Source organism: Cucumis sativus, chromosome 6, assembly GCF_000004075.3.
Source record: "Cucumis sativus cultivar 9930 chromosome 6, Cucumber_9930_V3, whole genome shotgun sequence".
NCBI classification, from domain to species: domain Eukaryota; kingdom Viridiplantae; phylum Streptophyta; class Magnoliopsida; order Cucurbitales; family Cucurbitaceae; genus Cucumis; species Cucumis sativus.
The window spans coordinates 2,260,254-2,283,526 of record NC_026660.2 but is presented as its reverse complement, the minus strand read 5'-3'; the positions used below and the strand labels follow the sequence as shown (position 1 = coordinate 2,283,526).

Here is a 23,273-nt window from a genome sequence, read left to right as displayed (position 1 = left end):
TGTTGTATCTCCCATTGCGACGTAAGCTTTTTCTCTTTTTTTTTGAAAATAGAGTGAATATTTTTCCACTATGCTGTATTTTTTAAAAGAACCCATAAAATCTATTGTACAAACAATAAATGTCAAGATAGGTCGGTGAACATGGATCACATTTATTTTCTTATTTAATTTAGGAAGCATTTTTTTTCGTGCAAATAAGATAATGGAACTTAAGATAGGTGATAATGCACATAGGTCATGTTAATGAAAAATTAAAATATAGCAATCTCCCACTTGAACCCAATTGACAATATTTACAGTAAACTTATATAAATATAATGTGTGGAGAAGATAAAATTAGAGGGTCGTAGAACATTGCATTAACAACCTTCTATTTAGTAGCAAAATGGTGGAAAAAAGAGATAAGAAAAGCTTTAGAAAATTTAATTTCAATTATTTTCAGATATTATCTGTACAGAAGATTAATGGTTAATAATCCCAACTAATGACAAATCTACAAAACCAATGGGGCAATGGACCCATCTCTCTGTTTCTAAGAATAAGCTTTTCCTATGATGCTGCTAATATTCTAACTTTGCAACTCTTAATTTCCATATCTCTCACAAGTTGGCCTCTTACAATTGGAAAATATGGGATTGAAACAAAAATTAATTGGTAATCTTTTTTTAAGATAAAGAATTGCCTGATTCAACATCTCTGACTTGTGAACACCAAATCTTCCATTGAGCGTCGTGACAATGACAAATTTGCCGCAAACATTACACGATAGTTCTGCCCAACAGAAACATAGAGAATCATCAGCAACCACGGTGACATTCAAACAAGATCATGTGAGAATGCTAAATTTTCTTTTCGCATTAGCCAAAGTTACTAACAATATTACAATATAGTCTAACTGCTTGTCAAGAGTTCACTAGAATAACTTCTAAAAACCTCTGATCTTTTTTCAGTTCTAAAATAGAATACTAAAGTTTTTTTTTCACTCAAAATGGTGTTTGGGGCAGGAATGGACCTGAATAATATTTATTTTAAAAAAATGTTCCCAACCCAGAAAAAAATTAATGCAAAGATCTTTCTATCCCCATATCCGACTCCATTTTAAGGAGAACTTTCATACCTTGAACTTCAAGGACTCTGTTCAGGGAGATTTCTACTATACTTACCTCCCAAACCAGTAGTAAAAATTCAGAACCTAAAATGATGTAGGCAGAAGAACGTCTTGAAACAATCATTACCCAAAGCTAAATGATTTAGTACCTGTTTCATATGACAGACCCTAGTCTAAGAAGCATGGACACTTTACTTTGGCTAATGTGTCCGTGTCCGACATGTGTCAAACACTTGGACACTCCGACACTTGGTGGACACCTATCGAACACTTGTTAGTGCAGTAAATGCATTGAACATACATAAAACACTCATAGTAGACTAAAAAGACACATGACAATAATAACTTTTAACAAAATAATATATCAAGCTAATTCTTTTAAGCATATAAATGAATTAATGCATTTACTATTATTTTCTTTTTAATATAAAGATGGTATATATTTTTTAAAAATAATTCTTTTAATAAACGTGTCTTTGCCGTGTCCTAGATTTTTAAAAAATGGTGTCACCATGTCCGTGTCGTGTCTTGTCCATGTCTCATATCCATGTCAACACTTCTTAGACCCTAGTTTTTAAGACAACAGAAAGTGAAAAGAATCCAAATTGGCTACTTACCTCTATATATACTTGATGATCAAGCAATTTAAACATTAAAAAGAAAGAAGACAATAAACAAAAAACAAAAAAATATTCCTGGTTTGTGACCTACCTCATTCCCCTCTCCAATCTACTAAATCTGTTCGAGACACATGTAGCTTCGAAACTCGTTCTTCTTCATCCGTATCATTAACGACACCCCGGCATCTAGGATACCCGCAATAACAAGCAAGTTGTTCATCAATGGAAAAAAACCTGAATGCAAATTGAAATGTCAGCATCTACAGACTGCATAAAATATGTCATCCAGAAGGAGCAGAACCTATAATCATATGTAAGTTCTTCCCATCGCTTGATATCCCTTTTTGCAAATATTATGATGTGCTCATCTCCATTGACACTTATAACTCTGGAGTAGCAATTTGGCTGCATAAAGGAAACATTATAGTGAATAATCAACGAGAATTTCTTATTTAGAAGAAGAAGAAAAGGATGAAAGTAGACCAACAGAAACAGAGAAACCAAATTCCATAAACAAATTATCGGAACATGAAAACTGCCACCAGAGAATTTCCTTGCCGAAAATGCAAGTTTTTACTCCTTCATTAGGTTGTACACGAGATTAGAAGATACTTTACAATTTTCTCAATTTCCACATCAAACTTGCAGTGTAGCTTTATGTTATGGTATGGAATAAATTCATTTTCATATTTTTGTAGACAGACCGTCAAAGATTTCACAGTCCAAAAAAAAAAGCAAAACAAAGCAAAAAAATTTTGATATCTAAATGAAATTCATCACAGGAAACAATTCTCATTTGCTATCATTTAGTTCTAAGAATTGGACTATATATAATGTCCCTGTAGTACAACAGCTACATCAACTATGGGGTGTTGTGTTTGTTGTTTGGTAAGAAACATGGTATTTCATTAAAGGGGGAAAGATTTGTAGTAAAGTTTTTATGGATAAAGCAGAAGCCTAAGCAAGCAATCACTATACAGAGCACCCAATCATCCATCCTTCAATGACATAAACTTGGTACGGCAACCTACCCCTTCTAATTTGAACTTTTATTTATCCTTAAACACTTCTGTGAGGAGCAACAGTTACTGTCTAAGAATAAGATAGCTTAGTTCATGAGAGAAAAACGGGAGTTAAATTTCTCTTCTAACTTCCAAGCATCTAAGGAAAAATTTAGCTAACTTGCATTCATCTCCATAAAGCACTATGATATAAGATAATTCTACTGACACCTAATTTAATGAGTCATCTCATAAGGATAAAGAACACTAACATAAAAGGGAAAAAGAAAAAATAAATCACTAGCTAAAGTAATACATACTTCACAAGAGTGGTTGATCAGATGAGCAATGCTCCCGGCCCTTGTAGCATCAATTACTCGTTCATCATCAATTCTAAACATGTAAGTGCCAGCACCCTGAAATAAGTGGAACACATTAACCTTTCTTGGTCCAATTCCATTACAGTGGAAGGGGAAAATCCAAAATTTACTAGAGGATACACAGAGGAATGTTCCTAAATTTACCAAATTCTGAAAACCCACAATTCACTTCCGTCCAGAAAACCATTTTATTTAAGCAACCAAACTTTTATTGAAAAAATAAAAGAACCAAGGGCAAACAAAACCAGATACTCATAAAAAGGAGTCAAACAATAATTACAGAAAACAATTTAATAAAAAAGAACAAACCATTATCACAATTACAAAAAGTCCTAGTGATCAATGCCCAAACAGAAGTATTAAACCTCTTGATGCAGTGGGTTGGAGTACTAGGCCAAATCCATTGCCAAACAAGAGAAATCTCATTCCTTAGAGATGATAAAAAGCTCTCCAAGAACAACGTTCTATATTGGAAAGATATTCAAGAGGTTCAAATACAACCCTAAATTGGGTATCTATAGCCATACAAGAAAATAAGCCAATTAACCAATTAACTAAAATATACTCACCTCTCTAACTTACTTTTTGCCCTATGTTCCTATGTTTTTTTTTTCTTTCTATTTTGCTCTTTTTCACTTCTTTGAACATTGTTTCTTTTTTCATTCTCTTAATGTAAAGTTCTGTCTCCTTTTTTTTTTTTCAAAAAAACTCTAACTCCCTAGCCTCCCCTCTAAATTTCTCCACATGATAGAAAAGAAGTTCACTTGCCACAACCCTGCCAGTTTGTCCCCTTCCTTCAATCTAAAAGAGAAGCTCAAAACCACCTCCTCCAACAAACAACAGCCATCTTTATTCCACCCCAAACTGAACTCTGCTGCCGATGCCACAGGTAATTTGCAAACTTCAACTCCCACAAAAAATGACTGGACTGCTATGATGCTTCCTCCAATAAATGTACCACTCATAAGCAAATCATGCAAGTCCACCATATTTATATCCTTGAGAAAAACTTGCCTGATTAGACGTTTAAACTCAAGAACACCTTAACACAGTCAGATTACAAGAAAGCTGAAACAAAACTGACGCTAGAAGTACTTGATATTTTTTTTTTTTTTGAAAAGGATACGAGTCTCACTATTATCAATAATGAAAATAGAGAGACAAAACTCAATGTATATGAGGGGCATACAAAGAGCAATGGGAGAGAGGGAGGATCAGCAGGCGCACCCAGACATCTCAAAGGCGCACCCAGGCTAGAAGTACTTGATATGTATGGCTGTTTTGTGAAAAACAATTTTATTGTACTTCAACTACATCAGAGAACAAGCAAGCTAGATGAATTAGATGGCACCCAACAAATCGTAATTGTCAAAGAATTTTACTCCTTTAAGCTTAAGCAAGAAAAAAAATTATTATTGAATAAATAAATAAAATTGATTTCATAAGATGAAATGTGATCTGAAATATATACGAGTGAAGTTTACAGATGATTACTCCACAAACACTAAAATAAATGGCCCTAATTAAACAAAAAAATAAAGTTGATTTCATGAGATGAGATGTGATTTGAAAAATACACAAGTGAAGTTGACAGATGATTCTCCGTAAACAAGAGTATTTTATCAAAATAACACCAAACACCATGGCATTCAAATAAAAAGACCTCCACCAACATAATTAAAGAAATGGTAATGAACGTGATCCAAGAAAAGACAACCCACTAAATATTAATCAATCAAGAAAACTCATTCTAAATCCAAACGGAAACTTATATTGCATGGGTGTGACGTATGATTGATACAACATAGAAACCTACAGACAGATTAATGATACTGATGAACTTACCACCAGTAAATTATATATGAACCGCTCCCTCCTGTCAGCAATGGGAGGTCTAACAATTTCTCCCGTGTATTCAATTACCTAAAGAAATCAAAATTTATATACTTACTGAAAACAGAACAATCAACGAGAATAGCATTGTTTTTACCATGTCCCCTGCTCTATGTGGATGCTTAGCAAAGATTCCAAATCCATGAATCCCCGACTTCCCTATAGAGCCAGAAGAGGTTCCAAATGAAAGAAAGCCAGTTAGATGGATAGATACTTTAAGATAAGTAGTTAGATGGTAGATATAAAAACTTGTTAAATCCATCCTCAAGTAAACCAATTCCATATAATCATACAAGTAATTGTGCCTTTACTGTAACAAAAGGCATAGAAGTTAACTTGAAAATCCATTCACAACGATCGATTCAAGAATTGAAATGAATTTTTATTTAATAGAAGTAAACTTACTAATGCATTTACAACAATAAATTCAAGAATTGAAATGAATTGTTTTTTTTTTTTGGTTAAGTGCTGATTATTGTTTTGTCTCAGTCAGAAAGAACACGTGAAACTAATTCAATAAGATAAATATGTTTTTTTTTTTATAAAAATGGTCACTGAATTATCAAAAATTTATTGCCAATGTTTCCTAATGGAAACCAACGCAATTTCCTATAGGTAGCTGAATTAAGTTAAAAGCGACAAAGACATAAAATGAGGGAAAAGAAGGGTTTTACAATTTAATCCTTACCAAATGCAAGTCTCTTCCTGAACGTCTCCCTCATAAATTTGTATTTTTCAGCCACAGAAAGTATGTTTCGAGGATCAAGCTGACATGTTTTCAAATGTTGAAGAGAAAATTTCATGCCTAGAACTCCACTGGAAGGCAACAAATTTCCTGATAACAAATGTTGGGAATAACCGCTCGCTATATAAGGCTGATTTTCAACAAACAATCGTTTCAAGGCTGCAGCAGCAACGGCTTCAGGTGCTTTGCGCCCTCTTCTCTCAAAGTAATTATAAGGCTCTGCAAAGAAGTGGACAATTTATTATATATTGAAGACATAATACTTCAACGTGAACCAACAAAACCTATAATGGGGAACAGCAAAAGCATCTAAATTCTAAACTTACTGTCAGGGTCAGCCCATGGATTATATACAAACCACTTCAAGGTTGGTGAGTATACAGTACGTACTTTTACTCATTTTGAAATTTATTTAAACAAGGACCCCATGCTAAACAATTGTCTTCCAGCTCGATCATGGGTACATTTTATTTGGGAAAAGTAGATAGTTCAATTGACCCTTTTTTCCTTTTGAATAATTTAAAGTACAGAAGAGAGCAAGGAATATCTCCAAAGTACCAAGGAGGTCACATAAGACTTGCCTTTGTTTATCAGCAGTTTTAAGACTTCTACAAAACACCCACCAACGAAGAACTTGACTAATTTAGGAACCTTAAGCTTCCAAACTATCAGAGGAGCTTTGGTCTTTAGCTTCGGACTTAGTAGTATGTAAGAAGATTTAGCTAAGAAAAGATCCCAACAGGTAAAGGACCAAGTCATCGATCTATTCAACGACGTTATTTTCTTTTAAGGAGAAAACTTGTGAGATTTTATTGACAAACAAAATGTACAACAGATGGGGAAGAACCCAGGCAACATAAGTGAATTTGGATTACATTAAAATTTTGAAATTATAAAAATAGTAATGATAACCCTCCAACAGTGTCTAAGGGAAGAGAAGTTACACCAATAAAAAGCATTACAAAACCCAATTTCTATAAACTTGTCAAAAGAAGAGGACTTGTTGAAGACAGTAGTTCCTTTCTCCCCTAGATTCCAAAGATATGTTATTTTAAGCCAACAAAATAAGTCCCTTTAACTCCTCCATAACTTGGAGCTGGAAAAAGTTAAATATTTTTTATGAATCTAGGGATTTCTCTGTCAAAAAGTTTTCTCCAAATCCCAAAATCCCAGCTCCGGGATTCAACCCACCAACAATATGCAACTGGAGCTCCTTTCTTAGATGAAAGGACAAGAAAATCTAGGAATGGCATTAGCTCAAGCACCCTCCCAAACATGGATATAAGAGTCATTACGCATTAGCCACTTTACAGCTTAAAATACTTAAAAAAATCATATCTACTCATTACTTTTGTCAACATCAACCCATCTGTTTGCCTCTTGTCAACCCTCTTCAGGAATTTTTTTTATTATTATTAAACAGTCTTTCATTGAGAAAAAATGAAAGAAAACAAGGGAAAGCCCACCAAAACACCCCTTCTTACGTAAACCTCCGAAAAGGTAATCAACGGGACTTCATTCCTTTGTTCATGAAAACTGATGTTAATTGATAAAAGTTTAATCCTGGAACTTCTGTAACAATTTGTGACGAGCTAATTGACAAGGTCTTCATCTAATCTATATTTAAAAATGATTTACCTATGTCCATTCAAACATTTGTGTGTACTTCAAGTAGTCTCAACGTGAAAGATGCTAATATTTTATTGAGTTTCTTATATATCATGTAGATCAACAAATCAAAGGGGCCAATTTTTTTAATAAACTACCAAGACTAAATTATTACATAATAAAAATTTACACTTAATTTTGATTAGATTCTTCACAAGAGGGACTAAATTATTAAAAAAATTAAAACTACACGAACAAAAATGTGACACTTGTTCCAAGACTAAATTGTTATTTATCTTGAAAACTAAAATTCAAGGACTAAATTCTTACTATATAAAATTCAAAAATATTTTTCACCAAAAGAGAATAGTTAACCTTTCATTAAAAGAACATCCCACTAAAAAAAGAAGCAAAACTAGTCGTCTGAGATATAGTAATAAAATTTTTATCTTAAAAACAGATTTCTAACGATGATGCAACTAATCACACATTTAATTTAACAATAAAACTGCCAAACCTGTACGTGCACAACCAGATGGATTGCACGGTGGAGTATAATTAGAGCACTGCTGTCCAGCTTGCCCTATACGATCCTCAGCCATTAAACGCTCGTTAGATGGTGGCCTGTGTTTCTTGCAAAAGGAAAGTAATCGAATACACTGATCTTCTTCATCTTCATCCGCAGCAAGTAGATGGAGCCTGTCATCTTCCTCAAGCTTTGAAATTACAAAAGGAAAAGGAAAAGAAAATCAAGTTACCACAAGAAATGTTTGCATAAATATTATAAATAAACCACCAAACAAGCTTTAGCAAATGGTTGGATAATATACCTCTACACAAAGGCCAGCAGCTCGTGCACAAAGAGGGTGATATGCTACATAACAAGTATTGTTTGAACACTGTTACAAAGTAGGACACAGTTAAAGTAAGAATATAAATGTAAGCCCATACTGGCATCTTCCATCAAAAAGTTATTTTATCTTTTATGTTTTTATATACTATTATTTGACATTAAAAAAAACTAGATACAATTAAGGAGACAAATAATGAAATTAAATTTACCTTTATCCATTAACTTAAACTTTTGAGTCAATCAGTAGTTTAACAAAGTATCAGATAAAAAATAAAAGTCATAAAATCTCATGCACATTTCGGCCAACTGAATCTTTGACTGTGTAGTAGCTCAAACTATAAAACAAACAACAAATAAAAAAGACAGCTATGATGGACATTGATGCTTAAATTCAACAAACTTACTTGAATGCAAGCTCCATAAGAGACCCCACAGATGCTGCATAACAGCTTCCAACGATCCTATTTTAGAAATTAGAGTAAAAGAAAATAAACAAGTATGATTTTTTATCATAAAATTAAAACTAAATAAGCATAGATTATGCTCAAATTCATACATTTACGGCAAAATAAGCACAAATTACAAAGAAAACAGATATTTATTCATCAACACAGGGTATTAAGGAAAACTGCATATATCCCACCCAGGTAGATAATGGGGTAGATCATGCTGCTTACATGCATTTCCTATTTTTCCATTATACGTAATGTCTTACTATTTTCTGCATTTCAAAAAGAACAAAGAGTGCATACAAACTCATACCAAAAAGGCTAATCCACATGCAGTTCAATGAAAGTTTAAGAAAAAAACCATGAGTTGAAAATATAATGGTTAAAGTATTGAGATATAATTAAATTTATCCTAACATATTGTTTTTATTATTTCATAAGAAACAACCATGTATAGTCCGATGGAAAATAAAAGAGAAGTTCAAGAGGTTGAGAAAGACCCCTCCTTAAAGGATCTGATGAAGATGCGTCTTCCAATTGTTAAAAGTCATCGAAAGACTAAAAATTACAAAAGAATTTGGTGTAGTTAATACACCACCAAGAGGCTGTATGTTGAACAAAAGCCCAAAAAGAATCAAAAGAAGCATACTTCTCTTAAAAAATACAACTATTTCTTTCTTTCCATAAGCACCACAAAAGAGACTATGTAGCACATCTCAAACCTATCCAACCCAAATAATTTTTTCCAGAGATCTTTGCCCTCCACTGAAAATCATGATGACGAAGACAAAACATCCAAAAAGCTAAAACTTTTAAGTGAACAGCATCAATTAGAAAATTTTGCTCCTTCTTGAATATGAGAGAACTAGTTCTGAATTTAAGTGTTCAAGAAACTTGAATCCCAATACTTCATTTGCAGCCTTCAAACCTTACAAAATACCCGATTATTGGACCAAAAGGTGGCTGAAATCAGATCTCAAACGAAAACCAATTTGCATTTTCCACTTTCAACTTTAAATGGGCTGGAATTTCGCAATGCTTAGGTTGAGAGGGGTTTCCATCATTCAAATCTTCTTCATTTCAAAACAAGTCTTTGAGATCAGTTTTTAAGGGGTCCTTCAAAGAAAGGTCCTTCAAGGTGTTTATAGAATACTCTGATATTTGAAAGGAACTCCAAGAGAAGGATTGTACTTCAAGAAATCTATGAAAAGGAACATTGAAATCTTCACGGATGCTGCTAATTGGGCAAGCTCAAAAATAGACATAAGGTCAACTACTGAATATTGTACCCTTGTTTCAGGAAACTTAGTCACGTGGAAAAGCAAGAAACAATCAGTTGTATCTAGGAGTAGTGTTGAAGCCGAGCTAAGGGCTCTAGCTCAAAGTATCTTATCAGAACTTAGAATCACATCAGGAAAACCAATGGAGGTACATTGTGACAATCAAGCCACTAAGTATCACCAAAGACCCCATTCATCATGATCTGCATAAATCATGTGGACATCGACCAGCACTTCATTAATGAAAAAACTTGAAAACAAAAGCATCTCCCTAAACTACATACCTACCAAGATGCTGATTGCTGACATACTTACAAAAGCCCTATTCAAGAACACTTTTGAAGTCTTAAAGGCCAAGCTGGATTTAATCAACATATACAATCCAGCTTGAGGGGGGAGTGTTGAATATGGAAAGTGCTCTCTTTTCCCATCTCTTTGGAAAGTCATTTCCAGCAATTATTTACCTTCTTTTTGTAATATTCTTGCCTTATTTATTAGTCATTTTTCCGTTGAGAGTTTTGCCATATTAGACATTTATCATTGTATATATACTACGGTGCACTCCTCTTGTAAATAATAAGAAGAATTTCATATTTCTATAATTGCAAAAGAGTTTAGGGATAGAAGACCAAGTGGAGGTAAAAAGATTATCTAATGCTTAGTTCTTGACCATGAAATATTCTCAAATTTCTTTCAAACCAGAGCATTTAGAAAAGGGAAAAGACCCCATTAGACCAAAGGAATTTCATCTTCAATAAAAAAAAATTCCATCCGTAGTAAACAAACACATCCAACAAGAGTTAAAGATCTAGTTATACATTAGAAAGCAAGAGAGAATACCTTATTGATTCTATTAAGACCGTCAATAGGCTCCATCTTCTTGATATCAGATAAACATGTTTCTGCAGAATGTTCAGTCAACATATATTCTATACTTTTCAATTATCGAAAACTCCAAAGAATAAAACAAACCAGGTATCCATATAGCACAAGCAAGATGAGCCCAGCGTCCATCAGTTGTAGGCTTCATTGCACCCCCTGGAGAATACAAATTTAATCAACCAGTGAAACATGATATACAAATATATGAATTCGCAATTCAATATAACTCAAAGTTGATAAACAAAAGTCCTATTAGGAAAAAATGATATAGAGCAATTATATTTCAATGGTATGAATTCAAATACCAATGACAGGACAGAGGCAGCATGGTGGAGGACAGTCAGGAGACCCAGGCCGACACAAGTTGCACAACCATATTACTCCGTCAACTGGTTCTAGTTCTCCATAGCATCTAGCGTGGACCTAAAGTATAACAGATTACAGTCAAAGAGAAATATAAAATAGCTTTTCAAAGGCAGGATAGACTATAAAAGAAATTACAATGGTAAAGAACAAAGGAAACAGACTAGCTCCAAAATCTAGTTGACTTATAAATACATGATACATGCAAGAAAATCATGTATACTTAAGTGATTTCATCCACATAAACCAGAAAAATTAAAGATGCGACATTCCAAACAAATGCTACAGTCAATATGTATGTATTTATAATTCACTATATTTTATGCATTCGTGGATCACTATCATTCACCCCAATGAAAACCAGTCTTCAATTCCTTCAGCCACAGCCTCATCCAATAACTATTTTTTTCTTTATATTCTATTTTTGAAAATTAAGCTTATAAACCTAATTCCACGTGTTATGTATTTGATTTGTTGACATTTATTAAGTTGTTTTCAAAATTAAGCCATATTTTGAAAACTAAATAAACAGTCTTTAGAAATTGGTTTTTGTTATTGAAATTTTGTTATTAAGAGATGTGAAAACCATACTAAAGAAATTATGAGAAAGAAAGCATAACATAGATAAAAAGAAAAAAGAAAAATCAAATCATGATCAAAAGGGCCTAAATTTAGGTCAACGTTAATTGTAATGTTTATGGGACTTAGTTTAGCTCTGTAATTCTCTTTCAAGGCTGTTGGGTTCAGAGTATCGTAACTTTCTAGTTGTTGGTTTGTAGGAATATGTTGAAACCCATACTCGTTAGAAAATTGAAAAATCCTATTTCAGGATAGTTGCAGGAGATATTGAATTGAAAGTATGAAAAGGAAAAGGAAAAGGAAACATACCATCATTCTGCATTTGTCACACTGCAAGAAGAGGTTATTTTCGTACTCCTGTTGAGAAGAAGTATAAGCTCAATTAGAAAAACACACATAACAGCATTAACGATGACCACCATAAGACAATTGAATAGTCAGAATTGAAAAATAAACTTGAAGGGTGTAAAAAGAGAAGCCCATTCATCAAATTCAGAAAGGGGCAAAGAGGATAGATTTAGACTTAGTAGCATGACCATTTTTATTTTTTTATAATAATAAGAATAAAAGTCTCAACATGGTCAAATACACAATAAAAACTGGATGAGGAGTGAGTTAGTAGTTATGATTAAGAAAATTTCACATACGAGTAGGCTATATCAAAATGAGGTGGCAGATTATGCTGTGAGCTAGAAGAGGGAACCCAGGAAAAATGCAGTCAGGATAACTGTCCTATTTTCAATTATTTTATTTTTAAAATAATAAACAAACATGCATATAAACAGGCAACAGCCAAACAAAAAGAACAACGAAGAGACCATTGAGACAAGTGGTCCCTGTGGCAAGAAGGAGAAGTTGCAGAAAAGGTCTCTCCAATCTAAAATGGTTACAAAAGTAACTCAAAGGGAATTGAAGATGACTCCATTTTGTTGAGGCCATGCACCTACACAGTCCCAAAAATTTACAGAATAATCGAACTTATTTGGGAATTTTCTTGATATCTGTTCCTGTATTCTAGTAATGAGTATCTAATTTCCTTCAATTTTATATGCAACAGCAATTGACTGATCTTTACCTTTTACTACAATAGGACTGAAAGGGCACCCATCTACCCAAAAAGTTGATTAAGGGGGAGAAAGAGACCCCATAAAACCATAACATGATGGTTAGCAATTTCATATTTCATTTACTATATAAATGGCAACCATGTTCTTTCTACAAGCATCATACACATACTTAATAAAGGAAAAAAATGGAAAAGGAAAACACATATCAGCAACAGATGAAGGCTCTCACATAGGTACTAGTAAACTGTAGTTAAAAAAATATATGTTTTTATAAAGAAAGTGATTGAAAGAGAAAGAACTTAAATGAATATAGCCTAGGAACTAATTCTCACCTCATCCATATGACATACACTGCACTTGTCAAGGTCTTTCCAGTCAACACGAACAGGTCTATAACCAATGGGAAAATCTTTGTATTTTTTGGAGGCTACTTTGCTCAAGGATCTAGAAGAAGACAGTCCAGATTTAGATATCCCCTGTTAAAAGAAAAAATAAATTACTTTAAAACATTAGATTTCTTTACAAGAAAAAATATGAAACCTACATTTTCCTCAAATAACATGAAGGATACAGCCCCCACCCTCACCCAAGATATAATGACCTTGAAAAGCTAGTTTTATTGTCGGAGTGAAACAGGGCACAATTAAACAAATATAGATTTGATAAAATATGATGAAGGCTGCCAATTAGTAGACTGAGGCTCCAAGAAAAATAAAATAAAAAATCATTATTTAGATATTAGTAATATTCAAGGTTTCTCCAAGTCAAAAGACTACCCTCTCCTATTTTCAGACGCTTTTTGTTAACAAGATATGAAACATTTCATTACAAAAATGAAAAGAGACTATTAATCAAGGATACAAACTCCAAAATGAGTGAAAAAGCAATAAAAACAGCACAAGTAAATAACTTATTTATAGAGGATGTTCACCAAGCAAAATCCAATTCCTTATTAAAGTTAAAAAAATAACAATAATAATAATAAGAAACAAAAAAGTTCATGGGAAACAGACAATTTTATTGATGAGATGAAATAACAAAAGGGGAAAAGACTTCTCCAATTGGTAATGAGATTAAATAAGCTATAATTACAAAAGGAAGAAACCAGTTTACACCAATTAAGAGATAAAAAAGTAATAGAAGTGAGAGAGGCATGGAGATATTGCTTCTTATCTGTGAATATGCAAAGTATTTCGTTCAAACCAGGTGCACCAAAGCATACAAATGAACTTCATCCAAAAAGTCCTTTTTCCTTTTTAAATGGATCCCCAAAAGACTCCTATTAGGAGCTCATAATAACATACCACATGCAACACATCCATGCGCACACATATCAAAACAAAAAAGAAACAGAAACAGAAAAAAACAATTGTTTAAGTAAAATCCTATGACGAACACAAAACTTCAACAAAAATACAAAATGAGTATAACAGCAGCAAGGAATGAATTAACAATTTCTTTCTTCATTGTAACTATCTCACTAGGTACCACTCTAAGAGGATGGAAGAAATCACAGAAATTTCAACCTGCTGGTGGCTCAAACAAAAAGCAAGAGTTTTGTGAACAAATGTAAGCAGAACTCTACGCTGGCTCCTTTGAAAAGAAAGAAAGCCACTCTTCTCAAATAAATTTGATTATTTTGTAAACATTTGCAATCATGAATCTACAACCTCAAATAGAGTGCTCTTCAAAAACCCTTTTGCAGTTTTAATTAATGTAGATTGGCGGCCAAGAGGCTCTTGTTCCTCCTTGGCATGGGTACTCCTTGAAGTTGTTTTTTGGTGGCTGGTTTAATACAGATTTCTATTTCCCTTTCACCCCACCCAAAAAAGAATCCTTCAAAGTATAACTGCCCAAATTCATGTATTTCTTTTCAAAAGAAGTCCTGGAATTGCAGATTCATTTAATTGTATCGGCCTTGAACTCCTACATTTTAGTGAAATCTGTGGAAATTTTAGGCTTGTTGTTTCTGCCCTGCTATGGTTCCAGCAAATACATGTACCTCTTTGTTCACCACTTCAATAAGAGGGAGATGTGCTAGAGTTGAATGCTACTAAAGATATCTTTTGCCAAGTGTGACAGAACAGGAAAGTTTAAAGCCTCTTGGATTTTAGCTGTTATTCCTTCACTCTAATTCCATTCATTCAAAGAAATTCTTTCCTCCTTAGAAAAATATAATTTTAAGCCAAAAGTACACATGGTATGGACCAAATTAATACAATGGCAACACCAAAAGTAGGGAAGAAATTCATATTGGAAAAGAGCTTTGACGTATACCTGGATCAGTTTCTTAACATCTGGATTGGAGAAACCAAACATATCAGAACCAGACTTGTATACAAATTCCCCTTTAGTTTCGGTAGAAGCATCAGAAGTATGTTGTATTTTCTTCATCCTTTTGTATATTTTATTCCAGCAAGCAGATGGCGAGGATCCTTTAAACTAAAGCAATAAACAGGAGTATCAGCAACAGAAAAACCCTTGCATTAATAACCCTTTACATCTTTTAGTAGGAAAGAAGGCAACTAAAAACCCGCAGTATCAAAAATCTAGTTTAGACAAACAAAATATTTAAGTTGCAATATTAATATAAGGCTAAGAAAAGAATATTGACAACCTTTGCAGTATGTGGTTCAAAAAATGTGGATTAATCAAAAAAGTAATGTACAGCTAAGATGCTAGACTAAAAGAGCAATGGAAGATAAGGTTCAATATGTCAAAATGCATAACAATAACGATTTCTTAAAATATTTACATTTCCCGGGTAAATGGTTTCCTTTTCACTTTTCATTGAGATGATGAAATGAAACTAATTCTCAAGATACAAAAAGATAGATATAAGAGGACACAACAAAGCAGAATATCTACGTAGAAAACTAAAACAATCCAAATAAAACAAGAAAAGACAAAACTATAAGTGATCTCAAACTGAAAAACCAAGAAACCAATTAGTCTTGAAAGGCTCAAAGAATTCTTCCAAAGCGAAACTCCTCAAGGTAATCTATCTTTGCAAGTGAACAAAATAGTTGAAAATTTTTTTTTTTTTTTTTATTGACATAAAAGTATTTCATTGAGAAAAGATGAAAATAAACACGAGCACACAAAAAACCAAGCCGTCAAAAAACAAGGGACCCCTACTACAGGAAGGGGACCCAACTATACAAAATCATGTCAAGTATTAGTTACAAAAAGTTTTCGAAATCAAAGCCCAAAGAGAAAATGATACCGCGTAACTGACCAAATCTCCCCACTCCCCCCTTCAAAACACCCTCCTATTCCTCTCATCCTATAAAACCCACAAGATGGCACAAACACAAGCACGCCAAAGAAACTGGCCCCTTTCCCCACAAGGCGGATTGAGGATGAACTCCTCGATTCATCCCTCTAACATCTCTATGACGATACGACAAGCAAAAAATTTGAAGAAAATCATCCAAAATGCGACTTGCCAACTCACAACGCTCAAGAAGGTGATCCAAGTCTTTCTCCACCTTCCGACACAGAATGCAATAGAAAGGACCAACTAATGAAGGCAAAATCCTAGACAGCCAATCCAACGTATTGAGGCAACCGTGAAGAACCTGCCAAGGAAAGCACCTGACCTTTCTAGGGACCTTGATTCTCTAAACCGAAGAAAAGACCGACTCTCCTGCAGGGGTAATGCTAATCAGACACTGAAGGAAAGATTTACACAAGAATCGCTCCAAAGGAGTCAAACCCTCCATCTCTTCTCCCAAAGCAGAAAGAATGATCTCAAGAAGGGAAATGAGAATCGCCATGTTCGATGCTTCCCTATCGAAAAGAGCACATCGGAACCCAAAGAAGAAAGAACAAGAATTCCTATTCCTAACCAAAAAGCAGCCACAAAATGATTTTTCAAAGAAGATAAGTGATACAAACGAGGGAATAACCTACAGAGCAGTCTTTCCTGCACCTAAAGGTCTTCTCACAAATACGCCTCCCTTCCTTCCCCCACCGCACACTGAACTCACGGAAGAATCAGGGAGCTCTTTTGAGACATCTTTCCACAAATCCAATAAATGCCTTTAACCCCCTTATCCAACCACCCAAAGGATTGAGTACCATGTTTACTTTCAATAATCCTACCTACCCCCACAAAGAATTGTGCTCAGTGAAAAAACACCAAAGACATTTGGCTAAAAGGGCTTTGTTACGGTTTCTCAGGTAACCAATTTCAAGACTCCCTAAAGACAAAAGTTTCTCAATCATCTCCCACCTAATGAGATGAGAATCTTTGCCTTTTCCTTCATCGACACCTTCCCAAAGGAAATAATTGAGAAAAACCTTCTAAAATGCCCAACTAGACCAAGAACCGACGACCTTAACCAAGCTATTAAACACCCACTGTAAGTGAAAAATGATGATCCAACACCAAAAAAATACTACACTCACTGAAAGGCTTCAACCAAATAACTTCTATTGACAAAAAACTGAATAATAGACTGTTCTTCCATGATGATTCTCTATTGGAAGGGCACTTTGATAAGTTTATTGGTGATTATAGTATCTGGCTTCCATCCAATTCACAGCAGTTGCTTTCTATATATATCATATTTGCAACTTTAAAGCACCAAAAAAGCCATCATAAACTGAAGTAAAAAGAGAACTAACATGCAAATTATTTCTCATCGAAAGAATAAAAGAACTGAAATAACATTCAAATGCAAGTATATCGATTCAATTTAACAAACTGACCTGCTCTCCATTATCCAAAGTTACTCTAAACAATGGTCGAAATTTTGATTCAAAATCCCTCAGAACTTCCATTCTATATAAAGTACAGACATTGGGATCTGGAAACAAGCAAAAGAGATGACAAGAATAGTGTTAGAAATTCATCATGTTGAAAAGGTGTAAAAATATCTGAAAAAATAAGAATAATTTCAAAAATAATAATTACAAAAGTTCAAATATCCACCAGTTAAAGAAGAAAATTTCCTCACAGCTGTGTACCCTTCGGGCCATACAGACCCATCATTCTGGAAATATTTAGAATCTTTGACGATCTTCCCTAAGAACAAAAAAATGTGCTTATAAACATTAATAAAAAGGTTGCTTAAGATTAATATACAATTAGTCAATTACCCTTATTTTTCCATACTTTGACAACTTGCCACATAGCCACCAGTACCATAGATATAAGTGAAATTACAAAATGAGAGGCCAGTTTAAAGAGTTACAAAAAAATATTCTCCAACGGGCAATCAGGGAGTTTAAGTGATAATTACACAAAGGAGAAACCCAATTACACCAATTAAGTGACACAAGAAGAAAAAATTCATAAAGATAGCAAGGCAGAACCTATCAGTCACTTTTCTTATATTTGGAAAGTGTGCTCGTAGAAAAGACTAATAATAGCTATGGACTCTATGGTGTGACACCCTTTTCAAGGATTCTTTATCCTCTTTCATAGATTTATGGATTTGGTTTTGTCTATGACTTTTTATTGGTGCAAGGATAAGCACCCTTTTAATCATTTTAGTTCATCTTATTTAGTCTCCAATTGAAAATGCTTCTTGTAATTGCCTTCTGTCTTTGGGGGTTTCCCCTATTTCATTAATCAATGAAATATTTCTTATCAAATGAGAGAAAAAAAAAAAGAACAATAGCAATATTACTTCATATCAAAAAGATTACTATACCTACAGTTAATCTTATTTAGTTTCCAATTGGAAATGCTTCATGTAACTGCCTTTTGGCTTTTGGGGTTTCCCCTATTTCATTAATCAAGTAAATATTTCTTATAAAAAAAACGACTAATAGCAATGTTATTTCATATCAAAAGATTACTATACCTACCTCAAAAGTATGTTATTTGTCAAAAGTAAAATGAAGATTTTGATCATTTTTCCCACGACGTTATCTAGTTCTTCTGAGAACTAACAAGTCAAATTAACCTATATAACATTTAAGAACAATACCAATTCAAATTTTATCATACCCTACAATTTCAAAATCAGCGCATGATAATCAACATTCCAAGATATCCTATAGTACATTAGGAAAAGTAGTAATTCAAAACTTACCAAGGCTTATTATTTCCAAATCCCCAACTTTAAATGGAGATCTATATCCATTGAGTGCACAACGGACCCCTCCTCCTTCATTTAGGCATTCTTCCCCTGAATCTGTTGTTCCTTCTTCTTCTCCACTTGCACTTGCAAAATCATCCACTTCAATTCCATTTTGCAACTGTAACATACTTGGTGGAAGTTTCTGCTCACTTAGATACCTGCTTCAACAGGCAAGTCAGTAAATTTCTTCTATAAATAAGAACCAACAAAGCTCTTCTTACATCATCATACTCAGTTTCGTTTTATGTTTTGGACTATTCATGATGCTAGTTTTCAATTGAAATGGAGATTGATAGAGATAGAACCATGCTCTCAAAGTAACTATATAAAAACTAAATTTCCGTACTTGGACGAAGGAACAACTATATCTCAATAAGAATCTGCCAATTCAAAGTAAAGATAGCTTCATTAGGTACTTAGCATGGTAACTATAAATTGACAGAGCTGACACTGCTAACAAAAATCAGCGGTCAGGCAGTCAAATGAGTTAATTTGGGATAAACAATTATAGGGACTTGGGAGAAATAAATGTCATAATCATTTCTTTTTTGATATAAGAAGCCAAATCAATCCAGCATTACATTTTTGCCTCTTCAAGGCTCCGCATGAAGTGTGGTTTCTTGCATTTCTGGTGGAAAAAAGAAAGAAGACCTTTGAGAAATGAGATGGCCTGTTTTACTTTAATCCTGGACCAAAGAAAAAACTGGTCAGTGTGCACATACCCAACAAATAATCGTCCAAAGTTCTGGTACATCAGACCAGACAAATATAGTTCATTTTAAACCAGAAAGTTCACAAACCTCGCAAAGTCATGTGTACCAAAAAATTGAACTGGTACTGTCCTTCCTCCTGAAATATTTCTTAACCCCTTCCGATCACCAATGAGTGATTCATCCACTATAATTGCTGGCCACATAGCATGACCTGCATTTAACTAACAAAAGAAGTAATAAAAATATATTTGATTAAATAAATCATCCCTAGCAAGAATTATCAATTTTTATAAGAAGCCAACTTTTATTTGCATTTCTATCACCATAACAATTCGATAAGGTTAACAAAAGGACTCCACTACCGAAGGTGTTTTTTCTTGCTCAATAAATCCTTTCATCTTGCTATTGAATCCTTGATATTGCCTCCCTCTTCAGTTCTAGCCAAACAATTCTATTTTTTCTTCAATTCTGGCTTATTCTTCCTAATCAATTTCAATATCAACTCTCAATTTTAATTAAGCAATTTCTTCACTTCCTTCCAACTTTAAACTTAAATTTTAGAGAAAACACAGCCAGACACAACAAATTCTCAGACGTTGAACAAAACCCATACATGAACTGCCCCACTCCTGATTTCATACTCTCCATAGACCATAGCAACAGTTAAGCTTGAAGCATTGCAGAAAGGTACAGCACATTCATGTTTTCCTATTTCCATTATTTAAATTTTGATTTTCGCCCTCTCACAATATGTTAAGAAACAGATAAATGATTTACTTCTACTTTTTGTGGTTACCATCTTACATCCCTTATTTTATTGCACATTGGAAAAGTACTATGAACTCCCATGGCACATTTGCCCTCTTGTAATTTCATTCTATCAATGAAATTAATATTGAATGCTTCTCATCAAAAAATAAATAAATGCATTCACTAAGAGAAGCACAATCTGTTTGCTCCAAAAGCCATTTGTTTTCACAACAGAGGACCTGAAGATGGTGCTTGTTTCCTTCATCTCTTTTTCCTTTTCAGGAATAGCCAGCACTCCCACTTTCTTGTTTACTATTTTTGAAGACATTTATTCTTTATTTTCATTACTGTTCTTCTTTTTTTCCATTTTAAAATGAGAAAGAGGAGGAAAAAACTAAGGGAAAAGGGAAGGGATAAAGCACAGACCAGTAAGTTTGGCCCAAACAATATCTCCAGGTTCAGGTTCCAGACAGTCATCCAAGGTTGCTGCTAACACTAGCATCTCATTGTAATCATAAGCATCGCTATCTACACTATCAACACCAAAATTCAAGTTCAAAGTCTGCATCTCTTCACCGGAAATATGGAATTTGACTTTCTCATTTGAAAGAACCAAATCTTCTCTATCCCCATCTTCATATTCAATCTACATTGAATTATATACGTAAGATCAATACAGGAGAAGACACATAATTTACAGTTCACAGTAAGTACTTATATCAAACACCACTGTGAGGTTAAATTGAGTGAGAGCATACATGATGACAACTGGTCTCTGAATTATAGCCCACAACACGACCACAATACCACTGAGCGTCCAATGGCCAATAAACCTGTGATGTTGTGAAGTACCATATCATTTCAAGCATATTCCAAGAAGATGATTCAAATCAGAGGTACAGACAGAATGACTTGCCTTGCATTGTAATCCAACATACACTTTCGGATCAACATCCTCAAAACTTAACCTGTGATTTGATAATTGATTATATTCCAGTAAATAGAACTGCCTAATTAAGAAACAACTACACAAAAATCAAGATAGAAAAACTTTATGGAAAATGCTTCAAACGACACATTTGAGTCCTTAAATTGTAACTCGAAAACCAGAAACCAATACCTGACCCATCTCTTAGCAGTAGGAGATTTGAACGTGGTCTTCTCAGAAATTTGTGAAGAATTGCGCTTCTTACTCTGTCCAGAATTATTATTGTTATTGCTGTGAGTGCGGCAGTCTCTCAACCTAGGACCATTCATGGTACGAATAACACTGGAATCAACCTCCAATTTAACAAGCTCATTACACCCAAACTTATCATTCTTCTTTTTCTTATTTTTGGGCGTTCTATCGACTTCAAATTCCTCTGCATGGCCGTCCACACCATTCACCATCTCATCAGTCTCACAAGCTTCAGATTCCATAACAGTTGTCGAGCCCAATTCAACCTGCTCAACCAAAGAGTCGTACATAGAGGAACTTGCAGAGGAGTGGCGGGGTTTCTTCCGGCGGCGAGAATAAACATGGAGCAAACGAGGGGGCTTGAAATTAAGATCGTCAAAGTGATTGACCATAAGCCTCCGAGCTTTCACCTTTTTAGACATAACATTGGAAGACCCACTTGTACTAACAAAAGGAGAAGTAGTGGAGTAGACATGATCAAGAGAAAGGTAGCGAATCGGAGTTCCGGCATTATAAACATCGATATTGATATCATCACCATCTTCCCCATCAACAATTGGTGGCTTGGGACGCTGATGAAGAGAGAATGCCGCCATTGAAAAAGCAAGTAAAAAAAAAACGGAAAAAGAGGGGGGGGGGGGGGAACCCTCCGACCAGCAACAAAACAGCGCCCAAAAAGGTGGGAAGGAAGCAAAAGAGATAGAATTGAAGGAAAAGGGGAAATGGGGTTGTGGGAATTAGGGTTTTAGAGGGAATTGGAGAGAGAAAGAGAGAGATGTCGATGGGGACGTTCGCTTTTTTTGGATTTTGGAGGGAGGTTTTCTTTTTTGCTTGTGTTTTTCCCGCCGTGGGCAGAGGCTTCAACACTGAAAAAAGGAGAGAAGGGGAGAAACGAAGAATTGAGATGAACGGTTTATATGTAATCAGAGTGAGAATGTAGTTTTGAGTTTGGGCTTTCCATTTGCAAATGGCGAAACTGAACTCAATTCGCTACCCCCTTCTCTCTCTCTTTCTCGTTGTGGGATTTCTTCCAAGATTCTGTTGTCTTTCAGATATAGTTAAGCTAAAACACCATCTTTCTTAACTATTTACTTTCTTTTTCTATTTTTTCTTTTTTTCTATTTTGTTTATTTTTCTTTTTTCTACAACTTCACATCTATAGTTTGGAAAAATTATAATTTTGTCCCTATCCTTCTGACATGTGTTTGATCTAACATATTGTAATTTAACGAGTTTTAGGTTCCGCTACTAAAAGACATCAATTTTATATTTTATGAGCTAACTATCTACAATTCATAATTCTTTATCCTCCAATGTTGCCTCTCTTACTTCAAACATCTCACTATAGTGTGTTTGGTCCAACAAGTGGGAAAGTCGGAGTTGTGAATTCCATGGCTCGTTTAGTCCAATAAGTTAGTAGGTTCACCACTAAATTTGATATACTTCTTATAATGCTAGAATTCAATTCCTACAATGTAATAAAACCTCATAATCAAATAGTCTTTTTGGTTTGATAAAATTCTTATAAATAGCCTCTTCCACGTGGATTATTTATAAAAACTCTATTGACACATAGAGACTAAATTCTAGTATACACACCATGGGAATTATATTTTAACCTTTTTCAAACCATAGGTACCAACTTTACGGTTTAAATTTCTTTTTTTTACTTGCTTTTTTTAGTAAGACTCTTTGCTTTAGAGGGAC

General features: G+C 34.1%; 1 protein-coding gene across 1 annotated transcript; it reads right to left on the bottom strand.

Moving 5' to 3' along the window:
* Positions 1 to 402: 402 nt before the first annotated feature.
* Positions 403 to 22,601, bottom strand: LOC101207476 (histone-lysine N-methyltransferase ATX2). The gene is made up of 25 exons (XM_011658178.2): positions 21,507 to 22,601; positions 21,303 to 21,354; positions 21,145 to 21,219; positions 20,813 to 21,032; positions 19,724 to 19,847; positions 19,505 to 19,609; positions 18,876 to 19,081; positions 17,768 to 17,860; positions 17,545 to 17,642; positions 15,106 to 15,270; positions 13,161 to 13,304; positions 12,071 to 12,118; positions 11,125 to 11,242; positions 10,910 to 10,975; positions 10,778 to 10,839; positions 8,613 to 8,669; positions 8,186 to 8,254; positions 7,873 to 8,071; positions 5,691 to 5,966; positions 5,100 to 5,161; positions 4,955 to 5,032; positions 3,050 to 3,145; positions 2,030 to 2,133; positions 1,820 to 1,962; positions 403 to 771 (listed from the first exon to the last, which is right to left on the bottom strand). The coding sequence occupies exons 1-24, from the start codon at positions 22,160 to 22,162 to the stop codon at positions 1,821 to 1,823; spliced, it is 3,315 nt and encodes a 1,104-aa protein (XP_011656480.1). The 5' UTR covers positions 22,163 to 22,601; the 3' UTR covers positions 403 to 771; position 1,820.
* Between the last annotated feature and the right edge of the window lie 672 nt (positions 22,602 to 23,273).

What these genes read in the sequence shown, in the direction of transcription:
- LOC101207476 (XM_011658178.2), bottom strand. Translation starts at nt 22,162, where the DNA reads ATGGCGGCATTCTCTCTTCATCAGCGTCCCAAGCCACCAATTGTTGAT. An exon ending in CAGAGACCAGTTGTCATCAT is followed by an intron (nt 21,033 to 21,144) that starts GTATGCTCTCAC and finishes AATTCAATGTAG; the next exon opens with ATTGAATATGAAGATGGGGA. An exon ending in GAACTTACATATGATTATAG is followed by an intron (nt 1,963 to 2,029) that starts GTTCTGCTCCTT and finishes ATTTGCATTCAG; the next exon opens with GTTTTTTTCCATTGATGAAC.